This window comes from Oryctolagus cuniculus, chromosome 5 (assembly GCF_964237555.1).
Source record: "Oryctolagus cuniculus chromosome 5, mOryCun1.1, whole genome shotgun sequence".
NCBI lineage: Eukaryota > Metazoa > Chordata > Mammalia > Lagomorpha > Leporidae > Oryctolagus > Oryctolagus cuniculus.
The window spans coordinates 135,849,691-135,874,716 of NC_091436.1; the positions used below are offsets into that span (position 1 = coordinate 135,849,691).

Below are 25,026 nucleotides of genomic sequence, written 5' to 3' on the forward strand. Positions count from 1 at the left end.
CGCGTGTTTGGGGTCGGCTCGTGTCGTGTGTGTGGGGCTGTCGGGTCCTGTCGTGGTGGGGGGTGTGTACAGTGTGTGATGGTGGTGGTGGGGTGGCCCTCAGCACCGCCCAGCCGCCCCATGGGGCACCTCCAGCCACCTGGAAAGCAGGGTAGCATCCCCTTTCAGCGGCACCAGAGGAAGGAGAAAGCACAGAGGAAGCCATAGGTACAGAAACTATTTATTAACAGAGAAAGCCCACAGACTCATTTCTTCTTGGACACACCCACAGTCCGGCCGCGGCGGCCCGTGGTCTTGGTGTGCTGGCCTCGGACGCGAAGGCTGCAAGTGAGAAGGGTCACAGGTGAGGCAGGCGGGCACCGAAAGGGCTGGAGACGCTGCGCGCGAGGAGGAGGGGAGGGGCCGCCCGCCCGCCGGCACTCACCCCCAGAAGTGGCGCAGCCCCCGATGGGCGCGGATCTTCTTCAGCCGCTCCAGGTCCTCCCGGAGCTTGTTATCCAGACCGTTGGCCAGGACCTACATTGGGAGGGGCCAGGATGTCTTACCCCTAAGCTCTTAGGTCCAGTGCTATTTGGGGGGCGTCCCCAATCCCCGTGAGAATACACACCTGGCTGTACTTTCCATCCTTGACGTCCTTCTGTCTGTTCAAGAACCAGTCCGGGATCTTGTACTGACGCGGGTTCTGCATGATGGTGATCACCCGTTCCACCTGGCAAGCGATGTCAGAGCTAGCCGGGCCCTTTGCCAAGGAAGGCCAGGCCTCCCACCCCCTCCCGGGCCTCCCGTCCTCACCTCGTCCTCAGTGAGCTCTCCTGCCCTCTTGGTCAGGTCAATGTCTGCTTTCCTCAGCACAACATGGGCGTACCTTCGTCCCACACCCTGGAATTACAGATTTCAGTCACTCAATTTTTACGTTTCCCATATAGGTCCGTTATTTAAAAAGGTATGCCAAGGTAGGATCTGCAATAACGGAGTACGTCACCATCTCCCAGGTCATGCTTCCCTCACCCACTTTTCTGGACACAAAGCCTACCGCTTAAACATAAAGGAGGGGACCAGCACTGTGGCGTCATGGGTGAAACTGCCCTGCTCACATCCAATCCAGCTCCCTGCCTACCTGCCTGGGAAAGCTACTTGGGTCCCTGCATGCATGTGGGAGACCCGAATGAAGCTCCTGGCCTGCCCAGCACCTGCTGCTGTGGCCATGTGGGGAGTGAACTGGCAGATAGAAGATCTCTGTCTCTCCCTAACTGCCTCTCAAATAAAATAAATCTTGGGGGGGAAAAAAAACCATAAAGAAGATACTTTGTTCTGGGGCAGGGTCGGACCAATAACAGAAAACTTGGGACAATAACCTACAGAAAGCAGGAAGCCTTCTTTCTCCTCACTGCCTAGCAAATGCAGTTGTTAGTAAGTGGCCTGATTCCTGCATTGTGGACAATTAAGGTTTTGCTTCTCCAAGCTGATGCAGCAAAACTAGGCTTTTGGTGAGGCTAAGTGGGTTAATCAAGTTGTAGGATTGTCAGTTGTTCAGGGTCCCAATTCGTTGGGGAAGTTATCTTATCCTCCTGAAAAGTTCTCCAAGATCACACACTCGATTGTCAGTGCCAAGAGATAACCAGTGCCTAGTGACCAATGCTTATGTCTATGGCACCCCATCAACGCCAGTGACCACTGCCGGCACCCTTGCCGCCTGTATTCAGAAACCACACTGATCCGGACAGTGAAGGAAAGCGCGCTGGCTCAAAAGCTGCCCGTTCGTCTACCTGGATCACAGTGACATTTGGAACTAAGATCTTTGTGGAGAGAGGAAACGAGAAATCAGAGCCCTAAAGCCCATGACTCACTGTGATGAACTGGTGATGGGGGGCAAGGAAGGACTCAGCTCGGCCCTGCTGATGCAGAATTCGGGCTTTGCTGAGAATGTACATTTCTGTTGTGTTAAGTGAGTTAACTTCTTACCAACAGTGCTGGGAAACTAACACATGGTACTTCTCCTCTTTATCTTAAAGCAACCTCCTAAAACCAAATTATCAGGCTGATTCTAACAGAGAAGGTCTAAGTCTCCCTCAGATTTAAATATTTAAGCAGATGAAACAGTACAGATTTACTTCAAAATGGAAGCAAGCAGAGATTTGCGCCCCCGGGCCAGCCCCTCTTCTACTCTTGAATGTTTCCCTTTTTCTTCTTTGTAGTCCAAGGGTGTGGCACCTCACAGAAGAGTTGATACCAACTTAGCATTATTCAAGTACTTAGAGCAGGGGCTGGCACTGTGGCCAAGCACGTAGAGCAACCGCCAGTAGTGCTGGCATCTCATCCAGCTAATGCGCCTGGGAAAAACAGCAGCAGACTGGGCTCCTGCACCCACGTAGGAGACCCAGAAGCTGCTCCTGACCGACACAGGCCTGGCTGTTGTTTCCATTTGGAGAGTGAACCAACTGATGCAAGACCTCCGTCTCTCTACCTTTCAAATAAATCAATCTTAAACGTTTCCCATGGGGACAGGGGTATTTTGGTAGGTTAAGAATTCTAGTAACCTGGTCAGTCGGTATCTCACAGGTTTCAACCAGCCCCAACCTCTCACCAGTTTCCAAATCTCTGCCAGTGACAGGCAGACCATCCTGACCTAGAGCACAGGCAGATGACAGCCCCATGGGATGGTGCTGTAATGCACGTGTAAGGCCAATCTCATTCTCCATCCTACACAGGCGGATTTACTTTGCTTACCACTGCTTTAACCACCCCTTCCCATACTCACCTTCCCTTTTCTTGGCTCAGTCTTCCAATGTCCAAGAATTATTCTGCCAGCTATACAAATCCATCCAAGATTCCCTCCCCCCAGTTTTAATACTCTCACCAGAGGAAGAGTTCATTGTTTCCCCACATAATTAGCAAAGCCTCAGTATTCATCTAACTTTAGAAACAGCCTTTCCCAGTGACAAGTAGTGCTGCAGAATCCCCAGGAGACATCACAGGTTAGGTCACTCAGTGCCTGAAAAGTGACTTAGTCAAACTGTTCTTCCCATGTGTTGTAAACTTAGTTGATGTTTGTTGGCATGTCGACTCACGCCCACCCAAAATAAAAAAGCCACCTAATTTGGGGGGCATCCACACTTTACAGGAAGGGTTGCTGTTATGATGCACTAGGGAGAAAGGAAAAGCTGAAGGAACCCATTCTAGAAATATCACCAGCCTAAGAGCCCCAGGAAAATCCTAGCGCGTTCAGACAGTCAACCTGCCCCACTCCCCGCCTCCCCAGATGGGAGGCTTGGACCTCAGACCTCCGTTAGGTTTTGATTACTTTCTGCCATAAATGCGCCATGTCAAGGGGACTGATTTGTCAGCCGTGCCCTTAGCCATTTTTGTCAGCCCAGCAGCGGAAGCGATATGGCCGTTAACGGCTCAACCCTGCCTCGTTCACGGTTTAAACCTTAACAGCCCCCAAACTCCTTACTTACTTTACCTTAATGGCAGTGATGGCGAAGGCTATTTTGCGCCGCCCATCGATATTGGTGTTGAGTACTCGCAAAATGTGCTGGAACTTCTCAGGGATCACTAGAGACTGATTGAAAAATACAGGAGAGAAAATCAGACGCTCAATTACCCTTGGCCCCCAAGGTCGCTCAGGCGCACAGCCACCTCCGCAGGAGCCACGACCACCACCCTCCGCTTCAATTTCGTACCACAGCAAACTCTGCAGTAACAGCAGGAATGTGAAGTGGTCAAGCTCGGGAAAGCGTCGTCTCTTGACGGTGTCCTGCCCGTTCCCAAAAGTGCAACCCGCGCGGCGGAAGCTGGGGGGCTCTACACACGCCCAAACCTGCGGCAGCTTGAGCGCGCCGGGGCCGCGACCCTTCCCCGGGGCCCCGCTTCCCGGAATTGGAAGCCTTTGGTCGACCCTCCCCAAAGTCGCGACCCAAGACTCCACACGGAAAGCTGCAGGCCCCCACAGTATGCCATTCTTGGCATTCTGACAGCAAACCTTCCCTGCCCCGGTTCCGATGTCGCAGGATTCCGGTACCGATCTCAGGCTTACCATGGTGGCGGCAGAACCGGCGCCGAGCAGGCCTTCTGTGGAAGAGAGAACGGAAGTGACGTAGTGTCCTTTTATAGCCCCAGGGCGGAAGAGGCGTGGCTATCTCGGGAAAAACGCTTCCGGAAACTCAATGGGAACCGACTCGATTTCTGATAGTTCGTCTGGAGAGCCACAACTTCCGGTGCGGTGTCTCTTTACAGTCCGTAAAGTTCCTGCGTATGAAAGCAGCGAAGGTTCCGGAGGGAAGTTGTGCTTGAAACTTCCGCATCTCTATTTGCATTTGGGTGAAGTGCTCTGAGCTGAAAAGGGAAAGCGAGAATCACGCAATTTATATGAAATATCTAGGGACGATTTCGCGGTGTGCCAGACACCCTGGGATTGGGAGTTCCACTCCGGGTAACGGACTCACCTGGACTGTCAGCTGCCGGAAGTGAGGCTGTGAGGAATGGCCGCTGCGGCGACCATGGCGGCCGCTGCGCGAGAGCTGGTGCTGCGGGCTGGGGCCTCAGATATGGAGGAGGAGGAGGGCCCGCTGGTGAGCACCTGGGGCTGTTTCTCCCCAGCAGTCCCGTCCAGTCTTCCTGTGTCCTAGGATGGGTTTAAGCACCAGGGCTGGAGCTCGCCTGCTACCGATAATACCTGTTTGGCTCCCCACACCCCTTTTTGGGAGGGACCCGACCCCGAGTGCGAAACAGAACGGAGAAATCCAGGTTCTGGAGGCACAAGTTCAACTTCCCTCCACATTTTTTGTAGAATAGAGAAGCAGGAAGATGTAAAGGTTAAGAATATGTAGACTCTGAAGCCAGTCCACCTTGTGTTCGAATTCCAGCTCTGCCACTTACACGCTGTGTCCTTGGCAAGTTAACCAGCTTCTCTGTGCTGCCACTTTCCACAGACCATAATTGGACCTACCCTATAAGTAGGTTGTCGTTAGGGTTAGATGGCATCTGATAAACATCATGTGTTTGCTGATATTTCTAGAAGTCCGGGTGTTCCCTAGGAAAGTGGTGACAGAAGGAGCCTGAGGGCTTTAAAATTCAGCTGCAAGTTCTGCTGTGTCTTCAACAACCTTTATTTTTCCTCATTCGGGCCCTTCTGCTGTTACTGATTGCCTGACTCCTTGTCATATCCCCTCTTGGTTAGCCCAGCATAACTGAGTGCACTGTGAGAATTAGACATTTTTTACTCCATACAAACAGCCTCAGGAAAAACAGCCCCCTCACTTGAAGGACTAGAGGCATCCAATTTTGTTTTATTCTCCCCCTCTCTCCTGTACGCCCTTCCCATCAACCTGTTCCTTTCCAGGGAGCCGGTCCAGGGCTTCAGGAGCCGCTGCAGCTTGGCGAGTTGGATATCACTTCTGATGAGTTCATCCTGGACGAAGTGGACGGTGAGTGACGGCAAGGGCGGGTGCAGAGCACAGTTCTCCATTATCCTTAAGGGATATCTCCCAAGACCCTGGCACATGCCTGGAACTGTGGGACATATAAAACCCTTTTTGCCATTTTTCCCTATGTATACGTACATAGGAGCCACTGATAAAGTTTAGTTTCTAAATTAAGTACAGTGAGAAATTAACAACAGTAAAAGAATAATTACAATAGCATGTTATGATAAAATTGCCGGCATCACCATTGCTCTTTGGAGCCATGATTAAGTCAAGTGAGTGTTTTGAGAACACGGGCTCTGGCAGCCCAGCGTCTGCCAAGAGGGCTGTTAAGTGGGTCACACACGCAGCACGGGTGATCTGGAAAGGGGGATGCACTGCTGCGTGGTGGGGAGCAGGGCGGCATCAGATTTCATAAACCACTCATCAGGGTGCATGACTTAAAATTCACGAATTGTTGACTTCTAGAATTTTCCATGGGCTATTTTCGGGGCTACCTGAAACCGTGGAAAGCAATAGTGCTTATAAGGGGAGACTGCTCTCCCTGATGATCTGGAAGGAATAAGGCAGAGATTGGTGTGTCCATGTCAGGTACAGGTAGGAAGCTGTGAGGCCTGGGTGCTTATTGTAAACTTTTATTTCCAGTTCACATTCAGGCAAATCTGGAGGATGAATTAGTAAAGGAAGCTCTTAAAACGGTGAGGCTTTCCACTGTACTAATCTGTTCCCCTTGATCCAGTCTCCCTCCAAAAGAAAAAAAAAAAAAAAAACAAAACCAGCTCTTCCCTTGACATCCTACTCACCAGCCCTTCACTGCTTCTGCTCCTGTATCCCATCACTGTGTTGTCCTCCTAACCTGCCACCTTTGTGTTTGCCTAGGGTGTGGATCTCCGTCACTATTCAAAGCAAGTCGAGCTGGAATTACAGCAGATTGAGCAGAAATCCATTCGGGATTGTATCCTGCAGCTCCGGGGAGGGGTGGTGGTACAGACGTTGGTGGAATGTGGTGCAGCCAGCCCTGTGGGTCCAGTGTCTTCTCTCTGAGGTTTCTGTGCCTCCAGGAAGGGATTGGAGGAGTGCTGCAGGCTAGGCTCTCCATCTCCACCGCGAGGCCCCTTGACTTTCTGTGGGTTAGATATCCAAGAGAGTGAGAACATAGCTTCACTGCACAACCAGATCACAGCCTGTGATGCCGTCCTGGAGGTTAGTGTGGGACCTGTGACCCCCTGCCAACTCTGGGCCAGGCCATGGCCTCTGCTGCTGTTCTTTGCTTCATTGCCCTCAGCTGAGGACAGGTGGGGTCACTTTCAGGATGGCCTCCAGCACCTGCTTTGTTGTTAGTGTCGTAACTAATGCTGTTTCCCGCGACCTTGGGGGCACTTTATCATCTTCCTCCTCATGGACGGGAAGGCACTGGGGACTTCGCCAAGACTCAGAAGGCCCACTTGTCCCCTGCCAACCTGCAGCACTGCAGTGCCTTCTTCTGTCCTCCCCCCAGCGCATGGAGCAGATGCTGGGAGCTTTTCAGAGTGACCTCAGCTCCATCAGCTCTGAGATTCGGACACTGCAGGAACAGTCAGGAGCCATGAACATTCGCCTTCGTAACCGCCAGGCAGTGCGGGGGAAACTCGGGGAGCTGGTGGATGGGCTGGTGGTGCCCTCTGCTCTGGTCACGTGAGTCACTGGTTGGAAGCATCACAATGTCCCCAGCAGGTGGACGGCTGGGGTGACCTACCCTGTTTACTTCGTGGGTCTCCTGGCTCCAGGTCATCTGGTGCCTTCCAAAAATTAGTGGGTGGGTTGACAACCATTTTCTTTCTTTTTGTTTTGTTTGATAGGCAGAAAGACAGAAGAGACAGAAATACAGACAGATCTATCTACTGGTTTATGTCCCAAGTGCCTGCAACAGCAGAGGCTGTTCCAGGCTGGAGCCACAAACTCCATGTGGGTCTCCCACATGGGTGTCGGGGACCCAAGTACTTGAGCCATCATCTGCTGCCTCCCAGGGTGTTCATTAGCAAGAAGTTAGACTTGGAAGTGGAACCAGGACTTGAACCCAGGCCCTCTGATACAGGATGTGGGCGTTCTGAGAGGCATCTTAGCTGTTGCATCAAATACCCGCTCTGTTGACAGCTGTTCTAACCTCGGTGTATGCTTCAGGTATCCCAGGTTAGGTACCTAGGAAGGGGATCTAGGACTAGAAGCTGTACGTACGTCCTGACTGAACAGTGCAGGGTAAGGAGGTAGAGGTGACAGGCTAGAGGTAAGGGCTGTGGTTCGGGTCGAGTTTAGGGATGTCGGTCTCGCTTCTAATCCAGCCCGCACCTGCCTGCTAACAGGGCGATTCTGGAGGCTCCAGTGACGGAGCCCAGGTTCCTAGAGCAGCTGCAGGAGTTGGATGCCAAGGCAGCCGCAGTCCGAGAGCAGGAGGCCAGGGGCACTGCAGCCTGTGCAGACGTCAGAGGCGTGCTTGACCGGCTCCGGGTCAAGGTAGGCGGAAGTGGGGGTGGAGACCCTGGAGACCCCTGGAGCTGGCCTTTCTAGAATCTTCCCTCTGGACTTCCCTGGCAGGTCTCATTGTAGCCTGTCTCCAGGAGCCTCACCCCTGCCTCCTCCTGGCAGGGCTCAGCCCTGTTCCCTGAGCTTCCCTGAAAATCTTAAGGAAAACTGGAGAGCTGCTCTCTACCCTTCCTCCTGCGCTTGCTCCCACATGTAGGCAGTGACGAAGATCCGAGAGTTCATCCTGCAGAAGATTTATTCCTTCAGAAAACCGATGACCAACTATCAGATCCCTCAGACGGCACTGCTGAAGTACAGGTCACCTTGCGAGGGAGGGGATGGTGCCCCAGGTGTTAGAACAGCGCACAGTGAGTGGCTTGTTTCTTGGCGGTCAGGAAGACTGACTTATCCTCGGCTCCTCCAGGTTCTTCTATCAGTTCCTGCTGGGTAACGAGCGAGCGACAGCGAAGGAGATCAGGGATGAATACGTGGAGACGCTGAGCAAGATCTACCTTTCTTACTACCGCTCTTACTTGGGGCGGCTCATGAAGGTGCAGGTGAGGCCAAGGACAGGCATTCCTGGGCCCGTGGAGCAGGGGACAACCCCGGGCAAGGAAGGAGTGGGATTTTCTGCTGTGCTGTAGGAAGAGACGGCCACCAGTTCTCTTTTCTCTTTTCCCTAGTATGAGGAAGTAGCTGAGAAGGATGACCTAATGGGCGTGGAAGATACAGCGAAGAAAGATATCCTGGAGCTGGGGACCCTCCAGCCAGGCCTTCAGGGTGGGGGACCCTAGTGCCACTCTCCAAGGGCCTGCTTCTTACCTCTCTCTGTCTCCAAGATCTACTTCTTGCCTTTTTCTGTCCCCAAAACTTGGGAGAATGCGGTGAAAGCTGTGGACCCTCTTCCCAGATAAAGGGACCCGCCATCTAGACACGGTTTGTCACGTGATCTCCTGGAGTATGGACTCCCTGGTGCCCATTCACAGATGTCAGGTGAAGTGGGGCCCTGTCATTAGAAAGAGCGATACGGAGGCTGTCGCTCTTTCTTGAGTGATAGTCCCGAGGTGCTAAGTCCCTGGGTCCAGTTGTGTTCTCATTGGTTCCCCTGACTCGGGCCGTTCCCACGATTCTTCTCGAAGCCGTCGCTCCGCAGCAGGAACACCATCTTCACCCTGGGGACCCGTGGCTCTGTCATCTCCCCCACTGAACTTGAGGCCCCCATCTTGGTGCCTCACACAGCCCAGCGGGGAGAGCAAAGGGTACGTGCGAAGAGGAAGAAGCTCTGTCGCTGTGGGACTCCGTGTGTGGGGCAGGAGGGAGAGATCGCTGGGCAGTTTCCCAGCTCGCAGGCTCCAGCATCAGTACCCTGAGCCCTGGGAGCGCCTTCTGCACTCACTGCAGCCTGCCGTGATGTGATGGGGTTGGCAACCACCGAAGGAAGGGCATGCCGAGGGGAGGGGAGGGGAGGGGGACTGGTGTTGCGGTAGGTGCAGGAGTGCAACCCTGGCTGGGGGATAGGCTCTTCCTCTCGGGGCCCTCATGCTCCCCAACTTTTTCAGTGCCTATTCAGGGTGCTCTTTTAGCCTGGACTGAGATGGGATGGGAAGGGTCTGCCGAGCTCTTGTTACCGGGGTTGCTGATTTGCCAGTCATATGCACGGAGGGGTCAGTGTGGGGGCCACCCCTTTGCCTCTCTTTACTCCTCCTCTAGTATCCATTCGAGGCCCTGTTCCGCAGCCAGCACTATGCCCTCCTGGACAATTCCTGCCGTGAATATCTTTTCATCTGTGAATTTTTTGTCGTGTCTGGCCCAGCTGCCCACGACCTATTCCACGCTGTCATGGGCCGTACACTCACCATGACCCTGGTAAGATCCTTGTGCTCAGTCCCAGTGCGCACCACAGCAGGGCCATAACTCCTGCAGTACTGCACTAGGACCTGCCTCCCCCATTCTAGAATGCCTGAGCCTCGAGCTCGCGGTGTGACTCCCCATGAAACCCTCAAAGCCTGAGGTCCACAGAGACTGCTCCTATTTCTGATCCACAAACCAGGCAGTAACTCCTGAAGACTGAGGGACCCCTAAACCTTGGCACTCCAGCTCAGCCCTGAGTTCCACTGGAATAGAGCCTGCTGGGCAGGGCTTGAGCAGCCAGTGCCCAGGGAAGGGGGGCATTTTCCTTCTAGATATCGTCCTTCCCTGCTACCTCATCCCCAAAGGAGCCCATGCACTTATCCGGAGGCACTGGGATGCCAGACTAACGCTCTTGCAATCTGCGTGTTCCCAAATCACAGAAACATCTGGAGTCCTATCTAGCTGACTGCTACGATGCCATTGCTGTTTTCCTCTGTATCCACATCGTTCTCCGATTCCGCAACATCGCAGCGAAGAGGGATGTTCCTGCCCTGGACAGGTCACTGAGTTCTGGTCCTTGATGCCCTGCAGGCCTTGCATTCTTGGTCTTAACGCGACTCTACCCTCATCCCGGGCCCCTGCTGACCTGACACCTTTGGCCCTTCCTCCCTGTCACCTGTTCAGAGGCCAGCTCACCCTTCACACACCCCTGCCCCTCGGTCAGCCGTCAGCCAGTAACCTCAGGTCGGCCGCCGCCGCTCCCCATTCCTTGCCAGCTGACCTCCGATTCTGATTGAGCCCACAGGTACTGGGAGCAGGTGCTCGCCCTTCTGTGGCCGCGGTTTGAGATGATCCTGGAGATGAACGTCCAGAGCGTCCGAAGCACTGACCCTCAGCGCCTGGGCGGGCTGGACACTCGGCCCCACTACGTGAGAAGGGGCAGGGGTAACCAAGGGCTTCCTGAAGACAGGGCTCCCAGCTGCACCGAGGGGCTGGCCAAGGTCACACTTGTGGTTTGGGCCACACTGTGAGAGGCAGTCTAGGTGTATGGTATAACTCACCCTGGGTTGGTCGGAGGGAGTAGAGGCGGGAGTCGCGTGGAGGGTGGTTGGCCAAGGGAGTTGGGAGTTGGCGTTGACTGGACCAGGAGGGTGGTGTGATTTTCTTCCCGCCTCTTGCTCCTAGATCACACGCCGGTATGCCGAGTTCTCCTCTGCTCTTGTCAGCATCAACCAGACAATTCCCAATGAGCGGACCATGCAGCTGCTGGGACAACTACAGGTGAGGGCAGGCCTGCTGCGGGCGGCCGTGAGGAGGGGCGGGGGCCCTTGCTTCCCCTTGTCACCGCCTCCTGTCCGTGCTTGCAGGTGGAGGTGGAGAATTTTGTCCTGCGGGTGGCAGCTGAGTTCTCGTCACGGAAGGAGCAGCTGGTGTTTCTGATCAACAACTACGACATGATGCTGGGCGTGCTGATGGTAACAGACGCGGTTTCCCCACGGCGCTCTGTCAGTCCCGCGAGGGCAGAGAGTTTTGTTCAGTGTCAGCTTTTGAGTCAGGCAGAGCCTGGCCGTGTCCAGTAAGTAGAGGACTGCTGTGCCCTGACGTGGCGTTCCGCGCCTGTGTTCCCTCAGGAGCGGGCTGCAGACGACAGCAAGGAGGTGGAGAGCTTCCAGCAGCTGCTCAATGCGCGGACTCAGGTAGGAGGGGCGGGGCGTGAGGGGCCTCCGGGACACAGCTCTTAGTTCACCACATGCTGTCGTTGGTATATTAATTTTTTAAAAAAATGTTTGTTTTTGTTTGAAAGGCAGAGTTGTAGAGAGAGGTGAGATAGAGGTAGAGAGAGAGAGAGAGATCTTCCGTCTGCTGGCTCACTCCCCAGATGGCTACAGTTCCCAAGGACAGGCAGGCCAAACCTAGGAGCCAGGAGCTTCTTCCAGGTCTCCCACAAGGGTGCCAGAGGCTCAAGGACTTGGCCGTCTTCTGCTGCTTTCCCAGGCCATAGCAGGGAGTTGGATCAGAAGGGAGCAGCCAGGATTTAACTGGAGCCTGTATGGGATGGTGGCTTAACCCACCTGCCACAACACCAGCCCAATTAATTTTTAAGTGATCTGAACACCTGTGGTCCTACTGTACAAGCCAAGAACTCGCATCTTGACAAAAACCAACATCAAACTGTGAAGTCCTGCCCGGCCACTGTGCCTCTCATGCACCAGCACTGATTGACCTAAATGTTATGTTTGTCATGTTCTTGCTTTTCAGAATTTAAGTATGCCAAAACCATGATTGGTTCTGTTTTTCAGTGTTGTGAAAACAGAATCATGGGATTTTTTTCATATAGAATTTGTGTAATATTGTCACAATCCCGCATGTGGACTCTAGCTCACTCTCTGTCATTGCCATGTCACCTTACATGTGTGAACATGAATTTCCCCCGTAAGTGGGTGTTAGGATTGCTTCCAGTTGTTTGTTTCTGGGAACATTGTTTTATGAACAATCTTAGATATTGATAAGCTTTATCAAAAGTTTCTCTTGGAGACAGCGTTTGGCTTAGCAGTTAAGACAGTGGTTAAGAGGCCTCCATCCCACATTGGAGTACTGGGCTGAGTTCTCAGTTCCAGCTCTTGACGCCAGCTTCCTGCTAATGTCGCTCTCAGGAAGCAGCAGTGATGGCACAGGTAATTGGCTTCTTACCATCCACCTGAAAGACCTGAGCCAAGTTCCTGGCTCCCAGTGCTGGCCTAGCACCAGTGTTGCAGGCATTTGGGGCGTGAACCAATGAATGGAAGCTTGCTCTCCGTCTCTCTGTATCTGCCTCTCAAACTAATTACATTTTTTAAAGATTTATTTATTTGAAAGGCAGAGCAACAGAGACAGGAGGGGGGTCTTCCATCTGCTGGCTTACTTTCCAAATGACTGCAACAGCAAGGTGTGGGCCAGGCCAAAGCCAGGAGCCAGGAGCCAGGAACTCAACCCTAGTCTCCCACATAGGTGGCAGGGGTGAGGTCCTTGGGTCATCATCTGCTGCCTTCTCAGGGGTATTAGCAGGGAGCTGAATCAGAAATGGAGCATCAGGGACTGAAATTGGCACGCTGGGATGGGATGTCAGTGTCAGACGCAGCAGCGTAGCCCTCTGTGCCACAATGCTGTTCCCCTTTTTTGGTTTGTTCATTTTTAATTTTCCTCTTCTTTTTTAAAAATTTAATTATTTTTCTTTGAAAATTCTAATTAAAATTTTTTTTTTCAATTTATTTGAAGGGCAAAGAGAGAGAGGCCCAGACAGAGCTCTCCCATCTGTGAGTTCACTCCCCAGATGCCCACAGTAGCCTGGGTTGGGTCAAAGACAGGGGTGTGGAACTCAATCTGGGCTTCCCACCTGGCTGGCAGGGACCCCAGTACTGGAGCCACCACCTGCCGCCCCCCAGTCTGCGTTAGCAGGGAGGTGGAATCGGAAGTGCAGCTGGGCCTTGAACCCCAGGCGCTCCCAGTATGGGATTCGGGTGTCACAGGCCTGTCTGAAATGCTGAGCCAAACATCAACCCCAAATTCAACTTTTTATTGTGGAAAATTTCAAATAGGGTGAGCCCGAGGTACCATCACTGATCTCCCCACCAGTAACAATGTACAATTTTGTTTTGTGTGCAGCGTTACTCATTCTCTTCCCAGAACACCCTCCCCCAGTTATTCTGAATGAAATCTTACGCATCATTATCACTACAGCTGAATCTGTGTTTTATAAAACACAATACATTATCAGACTTTATAATTTTTAATTATCTCATTTTAAATAGCTAGTATGCAAATGTCTTCAGTTACCTCATGTTTTATATGGTTCAAATGAGGATTGATATAGGGTCCATACGTGTCTTTTTACAAAAGATTGGTTTATTTGAAAGGCAGAGTGATAGAGAGAGAGAGAGAGAGAGAGAGAGAGAACTGCCATCCACTGGTTCACTCTTCAAAAGGCCACCAGGGGCTGTGCTGTGGTGCAGTAGATTAATCCTCCTGTGGCGCTGGCATCCCATATGGTCGCGAATTTTAGTCTCGGCTGCTCCTCTTCTGATCCAGCTCTCTGCTGTGGCCTGGAAAGTCCTTGAAGATGGCCCCTGTACCTGCATGGGAGACCCAGAAGAAGCTCCTGGCTCCTGGCTTTGGATTAGTGCAGCTTTGGTCATTGCAGCCCTTTAGAGAGTGAACCAGCAGATGGAAGACCTTTCTCTATCTCTCCCTCTCACTGTATGTAACTCTACCTCTCAAATAAATAAATAAAAATCTTAAAAAAAAAAAAAAAAAGCCGCCAAAAGACAGGCCTGGGCCAGACTGAAGTGAGGAACCCCACCTGGATCTCCCACATGAGTTGCAGGGACTCAAATACTTGGGCCCTCCTCTGCTGCCTTCCCAGGTGCATTAGCAGGGAGCTGGATCAGAAGTGGAGCAGCCAGGACACGAACCGGCACCCATATGGGATGCTGGCACCACAGCTCTGGCCCCCACATACCTTTTTTAAATCTGCAGGCTTTCTTTCCTTCTTTCCCCCACTACTCTGCAATTTGTCAGAGAAACTGAGTCATTGAGTCATTTGTCAGGTAGAATGATGGACAGTCTAGGTCTTGCTCGTTGCAATTGCATGGTGTGGCTAAACTGTTCCTGTCAAGAGTATTTCCCATAAATGTTTAGTAAGATGGAAAGACTTGATCAAGTTCCAACTAGATTTTTTTAACAAGGATTTTAAGAATAATTAATTTGAAAGGCAGAGAAAGAGAGTTCCCATCCACTGTACACTGCCCAAATACCCACCACAACCCCTGCTAGGCTGAGCTAAACCTGGGAGCCGGGAGCTCAGTCCAGGTCTCCCACGTGGGTGGAAGGGACCCAGCCACCTGAACCATCACTTTCTGCCTTCCAGGGTGCACATCAGCAGGAAGCTGGTATCAGGAGCCAGAACCAGGGGGGCTGGTGCTGTGACGTAGTGGGTAAAGTGCCTGCATCCCATATGGGTGCCAGTTTGAGTCCCGGCTGCTCCACTTCCAATCCAGCTCTCTGCTACAGCCTGGGAACGCAGTGGAAGATGGCCTAAGTGCTTGGACCCCTGCACCCACGTGGGAAACCTAGAAGAAGCTCCTGGCTTCAGATTGGCCCACTCTGGCCATTGCAGCCATTTGGATAGTGAGCTAGCAGATGGAAGATATCTCTCTCTGCCTCTGCCTGTCTGTAACTCTGCCTTTCAAATAAATAAATAAATCTTTAAAAGGAAAAAAAAAAAAAAAAAAAGAACCATGACTCAAACCCAGGCACTCTGATAATGAGATATTAGCATCCCAACCAGTGTTTTTTAATTGCTAGGCTAAATACCCACCCCTACATTGGTGTCTCTTTGAGGCTCTCAAAAGAGACTGAGCCTTGGTTTCCCCACCCAAGACGGTATCAGACCCAGTTTCTGGATATCAGAGTTGCCAAGTTATTTGCCTTGTGGTATCCCTGCTGCTCCCACCCCCTGGGCTCCAGCTCTGATCCCAATTCCCTGTTTTTGTGCTCCCAGCTCAAGTTAGTTTTTTGTTTTTAAAAAGGGAGATCCTTGGAGATTTCCGCTATCTGTTATGAAACCAGCGATGTCTTAAAGTGTATGACCTTCTCAGAGATGCGCTGTTCTGCTGTGGGCGTGTACTGAGCACCTACCTGGAAGTCTGCTGACTGGGACACTTGCCCGTGTGTGTGTGTGTGTGTGTGTGTGCTTCTCTCCAGGAATTTATTGAAGAGTTGCTGTCTCCCCCTTTTGGGGGTCTGGTGGCATTTGTGAAGGAGGCCGAAGCTTTGATCGAGCGTGGGCAGGCTGAGCGACTCCGAGGGGAAGAAGGTGTGGACGCAGTGTGGTAATGGGGTGAATGGAAAAGAAAAATGCCAGGACACAGGTTACTTGGGGAGGAAGTGAGGCAGGAAAGATGGGCTTGATAGGGCGGATGGCTGTGCCTTGGGGAGGGCTTAGTGGGCTCCGTGGTCACCTGACCTCGTCCCTGTCTATTACTCTCCTTTTCCTCCTGCTGCCAGCCCGGGTGACTCAGCTGATCCGCGGTTTTGGCAGCTCCTGGAAGTCATCAGTGGAGTCTCTGAGTCAGGACGTAATGCGGAGTTTCACCAACTTCAGAAATGGAACGAGTATCATCCAGGTGACCTGCGGCTCCCGTGTGTCCCCATGGCTGCTTACTGCCCTTTCCCCTGCGCTCGGCGTCAGCCCAGCCACCCTCGCTCTTCACCACCGGCGGTGCTGGACGATTCCTAGTCATCCTCCCTAGCGCCACCCCACTCCCCAGTCTGACCCCTCGGTGGCTTCTCTGACCAGGGGGCGTTGACCCAGCTGATCCAGCTCTACCATCGCTTCCACCGGGTGCTGTCCCAGCCCCAGCTCCGCGCCCTCCCTGCCCGGGCTGAGCTCATCAACATTCACCACCTCATGGTGGAGCTCAAGAAGCACAAGCCCAACTTCTGAGGCGCCGGGACCTCTCCAGGGACGCCGCACCCCAGCTCCTGCCCTTCTCCTCCTGGGCGTCCCCTTCCTGTTGGCCCCGGCCCCCCAGGCCTTTGACATGCCCCAGTCTGCCCTCGCTCCCGGGACCCTGCTCCGCAGGGTGAGCTGGAGCCCTTGGCCTGCTGAATCTCCCAGTGTCTTCAGGCTGCCCCAGACTCTCTCCTGGTTTTCCAAACGACCTTCCTCCTGTTCCCAATTTTGTCAGCCTCCTCCTCTGCCCCCACACACCCCAGGCTCTTCCCCAGTGAAAACCTTTGCTGCCTCGGTCTCTCACTCAGCTCTTGGCAAGGGGAGACTGCCTCCAAGTCATTTCTTTATTCCTTCACTCAAAGTGATGCATTTTCGGGAGCTTTCTGACCTGAGATCTCAGCAGTGTGAACACTAACCCATCCCCTCCTGGCTGGAGGATTAGGCCAAGGCCAGTCTGCAGAAAACAATAAATATTTAATACAACTTGATACTCTTCACCCATTTCCTTGCTCCTGCCTCCTGGGGCCTCCAAGCAGCCATCTCATCTCCAGAGTCCGTTCCTTCTCTGACCACTTCCTGGGCTCACAGCCTTTTGGGGGATATCTCTAAGGAAGGGGCAGGGATAGTAACATCTGACCTCTAGTGGCCTCAGGGAGGGGACTAGTTCGTGAGTAACCAAGCTACTGGTGGCTTCTGGTTAAAATGGCAGATGCGGGCAGGCACTGTGGCACAGCAGGTTAAGTGTCCATGTAAGATGCCCATATCCCAGGTGAGAGTTCTGACCTCGGTCTCAGCTGCTCTCTCCTTATTCCAGCCTCCTCTAATGCCTGGGAGGCAGCAGGTGGTGGCCCAGCAACTGGGTCCCTGCCACTCACCTGGGAGACCGATGTAGTTCCTGGCTCCTGGCTTTGGCCTGGACCAGCCCTGGCTGTTGAGAGTATTTGGGGAATGAACCAGAAGATAGAAGATCTGCCTTTCAAATAATTTTTAAAAGACATTTATTTGAAAGCGTCACAGAGACAGCTTTCATCTGCTGGTTCACTCCCCAAATGGCTGCAACAGCCGGAACTCGGCTGATCTGAAGTCAGGAGCCAGGAGCTTCTTCCAGTCTCCCAACATGGGTGTAGGGGCCCAAGCATTTGGGCCGCCTTCCACTGCTTTCCCGAAGACCATTAGCAGGGTGCTGGATCAGAAGTGGAGCACCCAGGTCTCAACCCGGTGCCCATACAGGATGCTGGCGACGCAGGTTACCCACTACACAACAGCGCTGAAAATGCTTTTCAAGTGAATGGTTTAAAACATATATTTAAATTGCAGGTACCTCGGTGCACGAGGCACAGGTGTGCAGCCCGGGCACTGTCCCTAGTTACCTGTGATTCGATTGTCTCCATGACTCCCCTAGCGGCGGACACAGCCTCTAGCTGGAAGTGTAGCACCCACGCGCACCCTGTAGCGTGCGGCAGGGCCGGAGCAGCCTCCCGATTTATCTCATCCGTTTGCGTGTTTGACGTGGAGCCTGCTTGCTGCCTTCCCTCCTCCCATACACCTCATTTGAACCGAGGCTCTCGCTGGAGAGACGCAGGGCCGCCTCTACGTGCTCAGGGGAAGGGAAAGTGGGAGTTCAGGGATGTTTCCGCCATTCCTATGGCCTAGCCTCCCTCCCAAGGTCCCGGGCGAGTCGGGGGAGGAAGGCGGCTTCTGCTCTTCCCTCGGGCCCCCGGGTTGCGGGCTGAGCCGCTGGGACCGGAGGGCTGAGCCGCGGAGTCCCGAGCTTGGCAGCGCGACAGAACTGACTCCGCTCCCGCCTTCCTCGGGCTCCGGCCCATCTCCGATTGAAGCTGTCTGATTGGCTTTAGAAACTCAGCTTTTCGGCCTATCCGCTTTGAGAGTCTGAGGCCGAATCGCAGAGGAGGGCGGGGACCAGGCGGCTCCTGACTGGTCTGATTCATCGGGGGGCGGGGTCACGGTTGTCTTTGAGCGATCTCGCCCCGCCCACGGCCACTTTCCCCGCCCCTTGGCGTAGTTCCTGCTCTCACGCTGAATGCTCCCCACACATGTTCGTTTGGGCCTCCTGGTGCTGCGTTAGGGTTTGCGGGCCCGCGAGCTCTCCCCAGACGCCGGTCCCGGGATCCTCGGTCTCTACTTTCTTCCCGCTTCTCACTCTTCGCCCTACTCCCCTCCCCTTTCCATGAATAACCAGACGTTCAGCGCCGGGAGAACGGCGGAAGACCAAGGGTTGGGATTCGGGACTGGAGAGGCATAAGCTGTTTTGACAGAGGGTGGGTTCCAATAGAAAGGGCTCCCGGATACCCTCTGGGAGGCGTGCAGCTGGCTCGTGGCTCGTCACAGCTCTGATCTTTCCTTCCCCTGCCATCCCCGAGCCCAGACATGCAGTCTGGACCGGTAATTGCATGTCTTTGCAGACCTCACTGAGGGACAGTGCTGGAATGACAGTCGTGGGGCTAAGGGATAGCTGTGGAGGCTCTGGTTCTGGAAGCCCGTGGAGCACACAGTGTTCGGAGACATCTAACTCCCGCGGGGGTCCTCAGATCCCTGGTCCAGAACTGGGAACCTGGAAAGCACGGAGCGAAGGGAAGCCGCGACTCACACACTGACCTGCAGGGGGCAGCACGCACCGGGGCTGGAGCTCTTCGACAGCTCACATCCCCAGCGGTCCACTGTGGTCCACCGTGGTCCACCTGCTCACCCGGGCGGCGAGGCCTCCCCTTCTCACTGAAGCCTCTCAGGGGCTTTTCCATCAGCTCTCCCAATATCTATTCTGTGGCTTAGAAAGGGCCTTGTGATCCTTAGGCGGAGCATCACACCCCTCAAATTTCTCCCTCACTTCTTTCGCTGACGGCAAACACAGTGGCCTCCCAGATCCCACATCTGGGGTCACTGTGTCCGACAGAGCCGTGTGAATTTGCTGCTTCTCTCTGCTAATCCCTGAGGCAGTATCCGGTACAGAGGGGCCCCAGCACTGTTCCTGGACTCCTGTCCTGTAAAGAAGCACCCCTTTTCCCCTGTATTTCCCTACTTTGTGCCTCACATTGCCCTGCTGCTTTGCTGGGCTCCCTGGGAAGTGTTGACTCTGTTTTCCACAGCGCCGCCTCCACATAAGGGGGACGCCCACCTTGGCTCAGTTTCAGAGCTGTTGAATGTGGACATGTGCCTTGAGGACCACAAAAAAGTGAGGGAACATTCCCCTTTCTTCTCATTCAATAAATAGGGACCAGCTACCTTCCTCACAAGAACGGTAGATTTTTTGATTTTCTGGCACTATGGGGAGAAGACAAATTGGCTGAGTTCCAAAGTAAACTAGATCTATTATAACGACTCAAGGAAAGAAAGACAAAGCAAGACCAGGATATAACTGAGAAGGAGAAGTCAGCTCTCTCCTGCCGGGCAGAACGGACACAGCCATCGTGTCACCTGCTAGACAAACCACGTGTTTTCGGATGCAATAGTCATAAAGCCAGCACATTTACTGATGCCCTCTCTGGGCTCTGTGACAGGCACTGTGGCTTCAGCAGAGAGTGAATCGAATCCCTAATCTCACAGAGGATGTATTTCATCTCTCTGAGTGTAGGGACCAGTGCTGTGAGGTCTTTTGCCTGTTTCATGTAATGAAATTGAATTTCAAATAATGAGCTCAAAATCATAAAGCCACGTACTGGGTGGAACCTTCTGTGTCCACATTCACCTCTCTCCTGAGTCCATAAAGAGTCATGGGACAGAGGAAGCAGCCAGTGATAGAGAAGCAATAGATTAAGAGGTAAAAGTGAGGCCAGTGCCGTGGCTCACTAGGCTAATCCTCTGCCTTGCGGCGCCGGCACACCAGGTTCTAGTCCCGGTCGGGGGTGCCGGATTCTGTCCCGGTTGCCCCTCTTCCAGGCCAGCTCTCTGCTGTGGCCAGGGAGTGCAGTGGAGGATGGCCCAAGTACTTGGACCCTGCACCCTATGGGAGACCAGGATAAGTACCTGGCTCCTGCCATCGGATCAGCGCGGTGCGCTGGCCGTGGCGGCCATTGGAGGGTGAACCAACGGCAAAGGAAGACCTTTCTCTCTGTTTCTCTCTTTCACTGTCCACTCCGCCTGTCAAAAAAAAAAAAAAAAAGAGGTAAAAGTGAATGATTGGAAGGATGTTTGTGGGACTGAAGGAAAGCTGGACAGGAGTCTTTGGAGAGGAAAGAAGTCAGGAGACTCTGGCATGCAGGCAGCCAGGGTCAGTGCTCCTGCCCCGTTCCACGGAGAGAACTCTGGGTTGGCTGAGTCAGGGGCCTTGGCTGAGGGCTGCAGGGTCTTTTGACTAACAGTGCCACCAGACTGTTCCATGAGGGGGAGCAGTGGCCCCAAAGCAAAAATGGGAGCCCGCTAGGGAATAGATGCTATGTGGCCAAATCCAACAGATGTTCCTTTGTTCAAATACTGATTCCCGCATCACAGACATGCAACTCTTGGAGTGCCCGTTAGATGACTGTCAGATCTCTTTTCCTCTCACCACTGTGGTACACGCAGTAGTCACCATTCCTCTTAACCATGTCTCCCCACAAGACTCGTAAGATCAAGCAGTTGTTTTTTTTTTTTTTTTTTTTTTGGACAGACAGAGTTAGACAGTGAGAGAGACAGAGAGAAAGGTCTTCCTTCCATTGGTTCACCCCCGCAAAAGGCCCCTATGGCTGGCGCTGCGCCGATCTGAAGTCAGGAGCCAGGTGCCTCCTCCTGGTCTCCCATGCGTGTGCAGGACCCAAGCACTTGGGCCCTCTTCCACTGCACTCCCAGGCCACAGCAGAGAGCTGAACTGGAAGAGGAGCAACCGGGACAGAACCGGCGCCCCAACCTGGACTAAAATCCAGAGTGCTGGCGCCGCAGGTGGAGGATTAGCCTAGTGAGCCACGGCGCCGGCCAAGGTCAAGCAGTTTTTAATAAAAGAATGAAAGCAGAGGGGCCGGCGCTGTGGCATAGCCAGTAATGCTGCCTCCTGCAGTGCTGGCATCCCATATGAGTGCCAGTTCAAGTCGTGGCTGCTCCTCTTCCAGTCCAGCTCTCTGCTATGACCTGGGAAAGCAGTGGAAGATGGCCCAAGCCCAGAAGAAGCTCCTGGCTCCTGATCAGCGCAGCTCCAGACGTTGCAGCCATCAGGGTAGTGAACCATCGGATGGAAGATTTCTCTCTCTCTCTCTCTCTCTCTCTCTCTCTGCCTCACCTCTTTCTGTGTAACTCTGACTTTCAATAAATAAATCTTTAAAAAGATAATAAAAGCAGAACTCTTTATTGTCTTAGCCAATTCAAACGTAAACTAGTAATGGTAAGTGTAACTCAAAGAGGGTTCATTGGAGAAGGACCAAGAGCAACTTGGAAGGAGCAGCGCACAACACTGTGTGTCCGATGGAGAAAGCGTTTGTTCTGCCCCAAGTACAAGTCATGTCCAAGCCTCCCTCAACAGAAGCTTGCCTCCATCTCCTTTGGAAGAAGTTTATTTAAAATACTGCTTTAGGGCCAGCACTGTGCCATAGCAGGTAAGTTACCTCCTGCAACGCTGGCATCGCATATGGATGCAAGACCTGGCTGCTCCACTTCCAATCCAACTCCCTGCTAATGTGCCTGGGAAAGCAGTGGAAGATGGCCCAAGTGCTTGGGCCCCTGCACCCTCGTGGGAGACCTAGAAGCTCCTGGCTTCAGATCTGTGCAGCTCTGGCTGTTGTGGCCATCTGGGGAGTGAACCAACAGATGGAAGACCTCTCTCTGTGTGTGTGTATGTGTGTGTTCTTGTGTGTGTCTCTCCCTGTAATTCTTTCAAATCAATAATCTTTTTAAAAAATAAATAAAATAAGGGGCAGGCACTGTGGCTCAGTGGGTTAATGCCCTGGCCTGAAGTGCCAGCACTCCATATGGGCACCGGTTCTAGTCCCGGCTGCTCTGCTTCCGATCCAGTTCTCTGCTATGGCCTGGGAAAGCAGTGGAAGATGGCCCGGGTCCTTGGGACCCTGCACCCAGGTGGGAGACCTGGGGGAGGCTCCTGGCTCCTGGCTTCAGATTGGCTCAGTTCTGGCCATTGTGGCCATCTGGGGAGTGAACCAGCAGATGGAAGACCTCTCTCTCTGTCTCTACCTCTCTCTATAACTCTGCCTGTTAAATTAAATAAATAAATAAATAAATAAATAAAATAAAAATAAATTAAATGCTGCTTTAGGGGTCGACGCTGTGATGTTGCAGGTCAAACCACTGCCTACCACTCTGCATCCCTTATGGGCACCAATTCATGTCCCAGATGCTCCACTTCTGCCCTGGAAAAGCAGTGGAAGATGGCCCAAATATTTGGGACCCTGCCACCCATGTGGGAGACCTGGAAGAAGCTCCTGACTCCTGGCTTCAGATTGACTGGGCCCTGGCCACTGGGCCATTTGGGGAGTGAACCAGCTTATGGAAGGTCTCTCTCTCTCTCTCCCTCTCTTTGTAACTGACTTTTAAATAAATAATCTTTAAAAAATGAAAAGAAAGCAAAAACAAAGCACGTGCTTTATGAAGGAATAGTGATGATGAATGTGAGATCCAAAATGTGCTTGGCCCTGGTGCAAAGCAGATCCTTGGGAAGTGTTAGTTCGCCAGGAGCTCCCGCTGGGTCTCCCATGCGAGTGCAGGGGCCCAAGCACTTGGGTCATCATCTACTGCTTTCCTAGGCCACAGCAGAGAGCTGGATCAAAAGTGGAGCAGCCGGGACTTGAACTGGTGCCTATATGGGATGCTGGCACTGTAGGCTGCAGCTTTACCCACTATGCCACAGCCCCAGTCCCTCCATTATCTTTTTTTTTTTTTTTAAGATTTATTTTATTTACTTGAAAGAGTTACAGAGAGAGGTAGAGACAAAGAGAGAGAGAGAGAGAGAGAGAGAGAGAGAGAGAGAGAGATTTTCCATTCCTATGGTTCACTCCCCAAAGGACAGCAACGGCCAGAGCTGCACTGATCTGAAGCCAGGAGCCAGGAACTTCCTCCAGTTCTCCTACACAGGTGCAGGAGCCCAAGGACTTGGGCTATCTTCTGCTGCTTTCCCAGGCCATAGCAGAGAGCTGGATTGGAAGTGGAGCAACAGGGCTTGAATCAGTTCCCATATGGGATGCCAGCATTGCAGGCTGGGGCTTTAACCTGCTGCACCACAACACTGGCCTCCAGATATTTTTGTATCAGCTTCTGGCTGATACAAAAATTTCAGAACTGTCGTGCACACTCATCATCACTATGCAGATGATAATAGTCGTTAGATCCACAACTAGATCTTATCAGTAGAATTTTTAATTTTAATAACTGCTTCAGTATTGTCATTCTCCTTTGTTGTCCCATTGTTTCATTGTAGCTGCTGAAGGCTAATCCGATGCTCCCTACTTCGCCAGGCTGCCAAAGGCAGGTCTGAGGCATGCAGTTAAGAAGCCCCAGATGTCTAATGAGATGGTGTAGTTTCCTGTTCTGCATCACTTTATGACCATGGTGGTTGGGAAGTCTTCGTGTTCACACTAAATGCTTCTGTAATTTCTCCTCCTATTTTCTTGGCTCCATTTATTGATTCATTCACCAAATATTTAGAAAGCAACTCTCTTACACAAAACCATGGTCCCATGGACAAAATAAACACCACTCACACGCGGGGCCCTTGCTGCCCAATCTGGGTGAGGAGCCGGCCTCTGCTCACACAGCCACTCAGGCTGCAGCGCACCAGGGGATGGCACAGGAGGGCTGCCCCGGATGTGGTGAGGAGAGGCCGTGCTGCTTGTAGAGAATTTAAGAATAATTCTAAAACCAACTTTGTATTGTTCCCATGCACCGGCAATGACTAAGCAATGCTAACAAAATAGTTCTCCCTGCCGCCCAGCCTCCCCCTCCCACCCTGCCTGGTGTGCCACTACCCATGGGCAAGTTTAACCAGTTCTCCTCTCTCTCACATGTACACACACACCTGCGCACGCATGTACACATGTACACACATACGGACACATGCACGACACGCGTGTGCACACACACAGGCAGCCTTCGGAGGCTTCCTTTCCCCCTTGCTCTCCTGCAGGCCAGTTCTCACCTCTCTCTGCTCAGGGTGCGATGTGCAGAGCCGCTGGGCCGTCTGCCTTACGTGAGGCTCCGAGGCCCCAGCGCTAAGCCCCTTGGCCTTGGGTGTCCTGATTCCTCGGTAGCCCAGTGTAGTCCTGCACACCGCTCTCCCGCTCTTCGCTCTTCGTCACACCCCTGTGCTGCATGCGACATCTCAGATTCCTGTTCTCACTCTGCAAGCAAACGCTGGCTTTCCCAGTCACTGCTGGGCTTAACGAGCTGGCCTGTAGGTGGCTCTGGTCTCTAGGACTTCTGGGAGTTCTGCTTGGAAGTGTCACTGATTCCATTTTTGACTCCTGCACTTTCTGCGATTTTTCCCCCTGCAGGCCCAGCACCTTCTCCAGGGCCCGCGGAGAGCTGCCGCTGAGTGGATCCGACTGAGGCAAGGAGGCCCCTGAGAATAGAGATGTTTTCTCCTCCCCAGCCACTACTGAAGGCCCTGGGCACCAGGTGGGTCAGACCTTCCCCACGCAGTCTCCCTTTGGATGAAGGGAACCAATTTGCTCCCTTCCTGGCAGCAGCTGGACTAAAACATGATTGTCAGGGAGGGCGTGTTAGCCAGGAGCCAGGGGCTCCATCCCACCGGTCCCTGTGCTCCACACTCCCAACTGCAAAACGTCAAGTTGTGAAGGTCCTGCCGAGGACTCTCCCTCCACGTTCATCGCC

The 25,026-nt window shown here is 53.0% G+C and overlaps 2 protein-coding genes across 4 annotated transcripts; one reads left to right on the forward strand and one right to left on the reverse strand.

Annotated features, from left to right (window-relative positions):
- Positions 1-208: 208 nt before the first annotated feature.
- On the reverse strand, positions 209-4,335 carry RPS18 (ribosomal protein S18). Of its 2 annotated transcripts, none has more exons than XM_002714532.5 (6): positions 4,037-4,335; positions 3,464-3,562; positions 793-879; positions 608-709; positions 425-516; positions 209-321 (listed from the first exon to the last, which is right to left on the reverse strand). In XM_002714532.5, exons 1-6 carry the CDS (start codon positions 4,037-4,039, stop codon positions 246-248), a joined length of 459 nt encoding a protein of 152 aa, XP_002714578.1. In that variant the 5' UTR covers positions 4,040-4,335; the 3' UTR covers positions 209-245. The 2 variants fall into 2 exon arrangements, with proteins under 2 accessions (XP_002714578.1, XP_051710824.1); XM_051854864.2 differs by having other exon boundaries at positions 3,983-4,078.
- On the forward strand, positions 4,176-16,751 carry VPS52 (VPS52 subunit of GARP complex). Of its 2 annotated transcripts, XM_008262777.4 has the most exons (20): positions 4,176-4,571; positions 5,342-5,426; positions 6,069-6,121; positions 6,303-6,378; positions 6,559-6,626; positions 6,922-7,097; positions 7,763-7,913; positions 8,140-8,240; positions 8,347-8,479; positions 8,606-8,663; positions 9,048-9,181; positions 9,633-9,788; positions 10,214-10,332; positions 10,579-10,702; positions 10,959-11,054; positions 11,141-11,248; positions 11,405-11,470; positions 15,513-15,624; positions 15,816-15,934; positions 16,108-16,751. In XM_008262777.4, exons 1-20 carry the CDS (start codon positions 4,482-4,484, stop codon positions 16,252-16,254), a joined length of 2,172 nt encoding a protein of 723 aa, XP_008260999.1. In that variant the 5' UTR covers positions 4,176-4,481; the 3' UTR covers positions 16,255-16,751. The 2 variants fall into 2 exon arrangements, with proteins under 2 accessions (XP_008260999.1, XP_051710809.1); XM_051854849.2 differs by lacking the exon at positions 6,069-6,121 and having other exon boundaries at positions 4,257-4,571.
- Positions 16,752-25,026: the final 8,275 nt, after the last annotated feature.

What these genes read in the sequence shown, in the direction of transcription:
- VPS52 (XM_008262777.4), top strand. Translation starts at nt 4,482, where the DNA reads ATGGCCGCTGCGGCGACCATGGCGGCCGCTGCGCGAGAGCTGGTGCTG. An exon ending in GGCGGCTCATGAAGGTGCAG is followed by an intron (nt 8,480 to 8,605) that starts GTGAGGCCAAGG and finishes TCTTTTCCCTAG; the next exon opens with TATGAGGAAGTAGCTGAGAA. An exon ending in TGATGCTGGGCGTGCTGATG is followed by an intron (nt 11,249 to 11,404) that starts GTAACAGACGCG and finishes GTGTTCCCTCAG; the next exon opens with GAGCGGGCTGCAGACGACAG.
- RPS18 (XM_051854864.2), bottom strand. Translation starts at nt 4,039, where the DNA reads ATGGTAAGCCTGAGATCGGTACCGGAATCCTGCGACATCGGAACCGGG. An exon ending in TCGCCATCACTGCCATTAAG is followed by an intron (nt 880 to 3,463) that starts GTAAAGTAAGTA and finishes CTGTAATTCCAG; the next exon opens with GGTGTGGGACGAAGGTACGC. An exon ending in GAGAGCTCACTGAGGACGAG is followed by an intron (nt 710 to 792) that starts GTGAGGACGGGA and finishes ATCGCTTGCCAG; the next exon opens with GTGGAACGGGTGATCACCAT.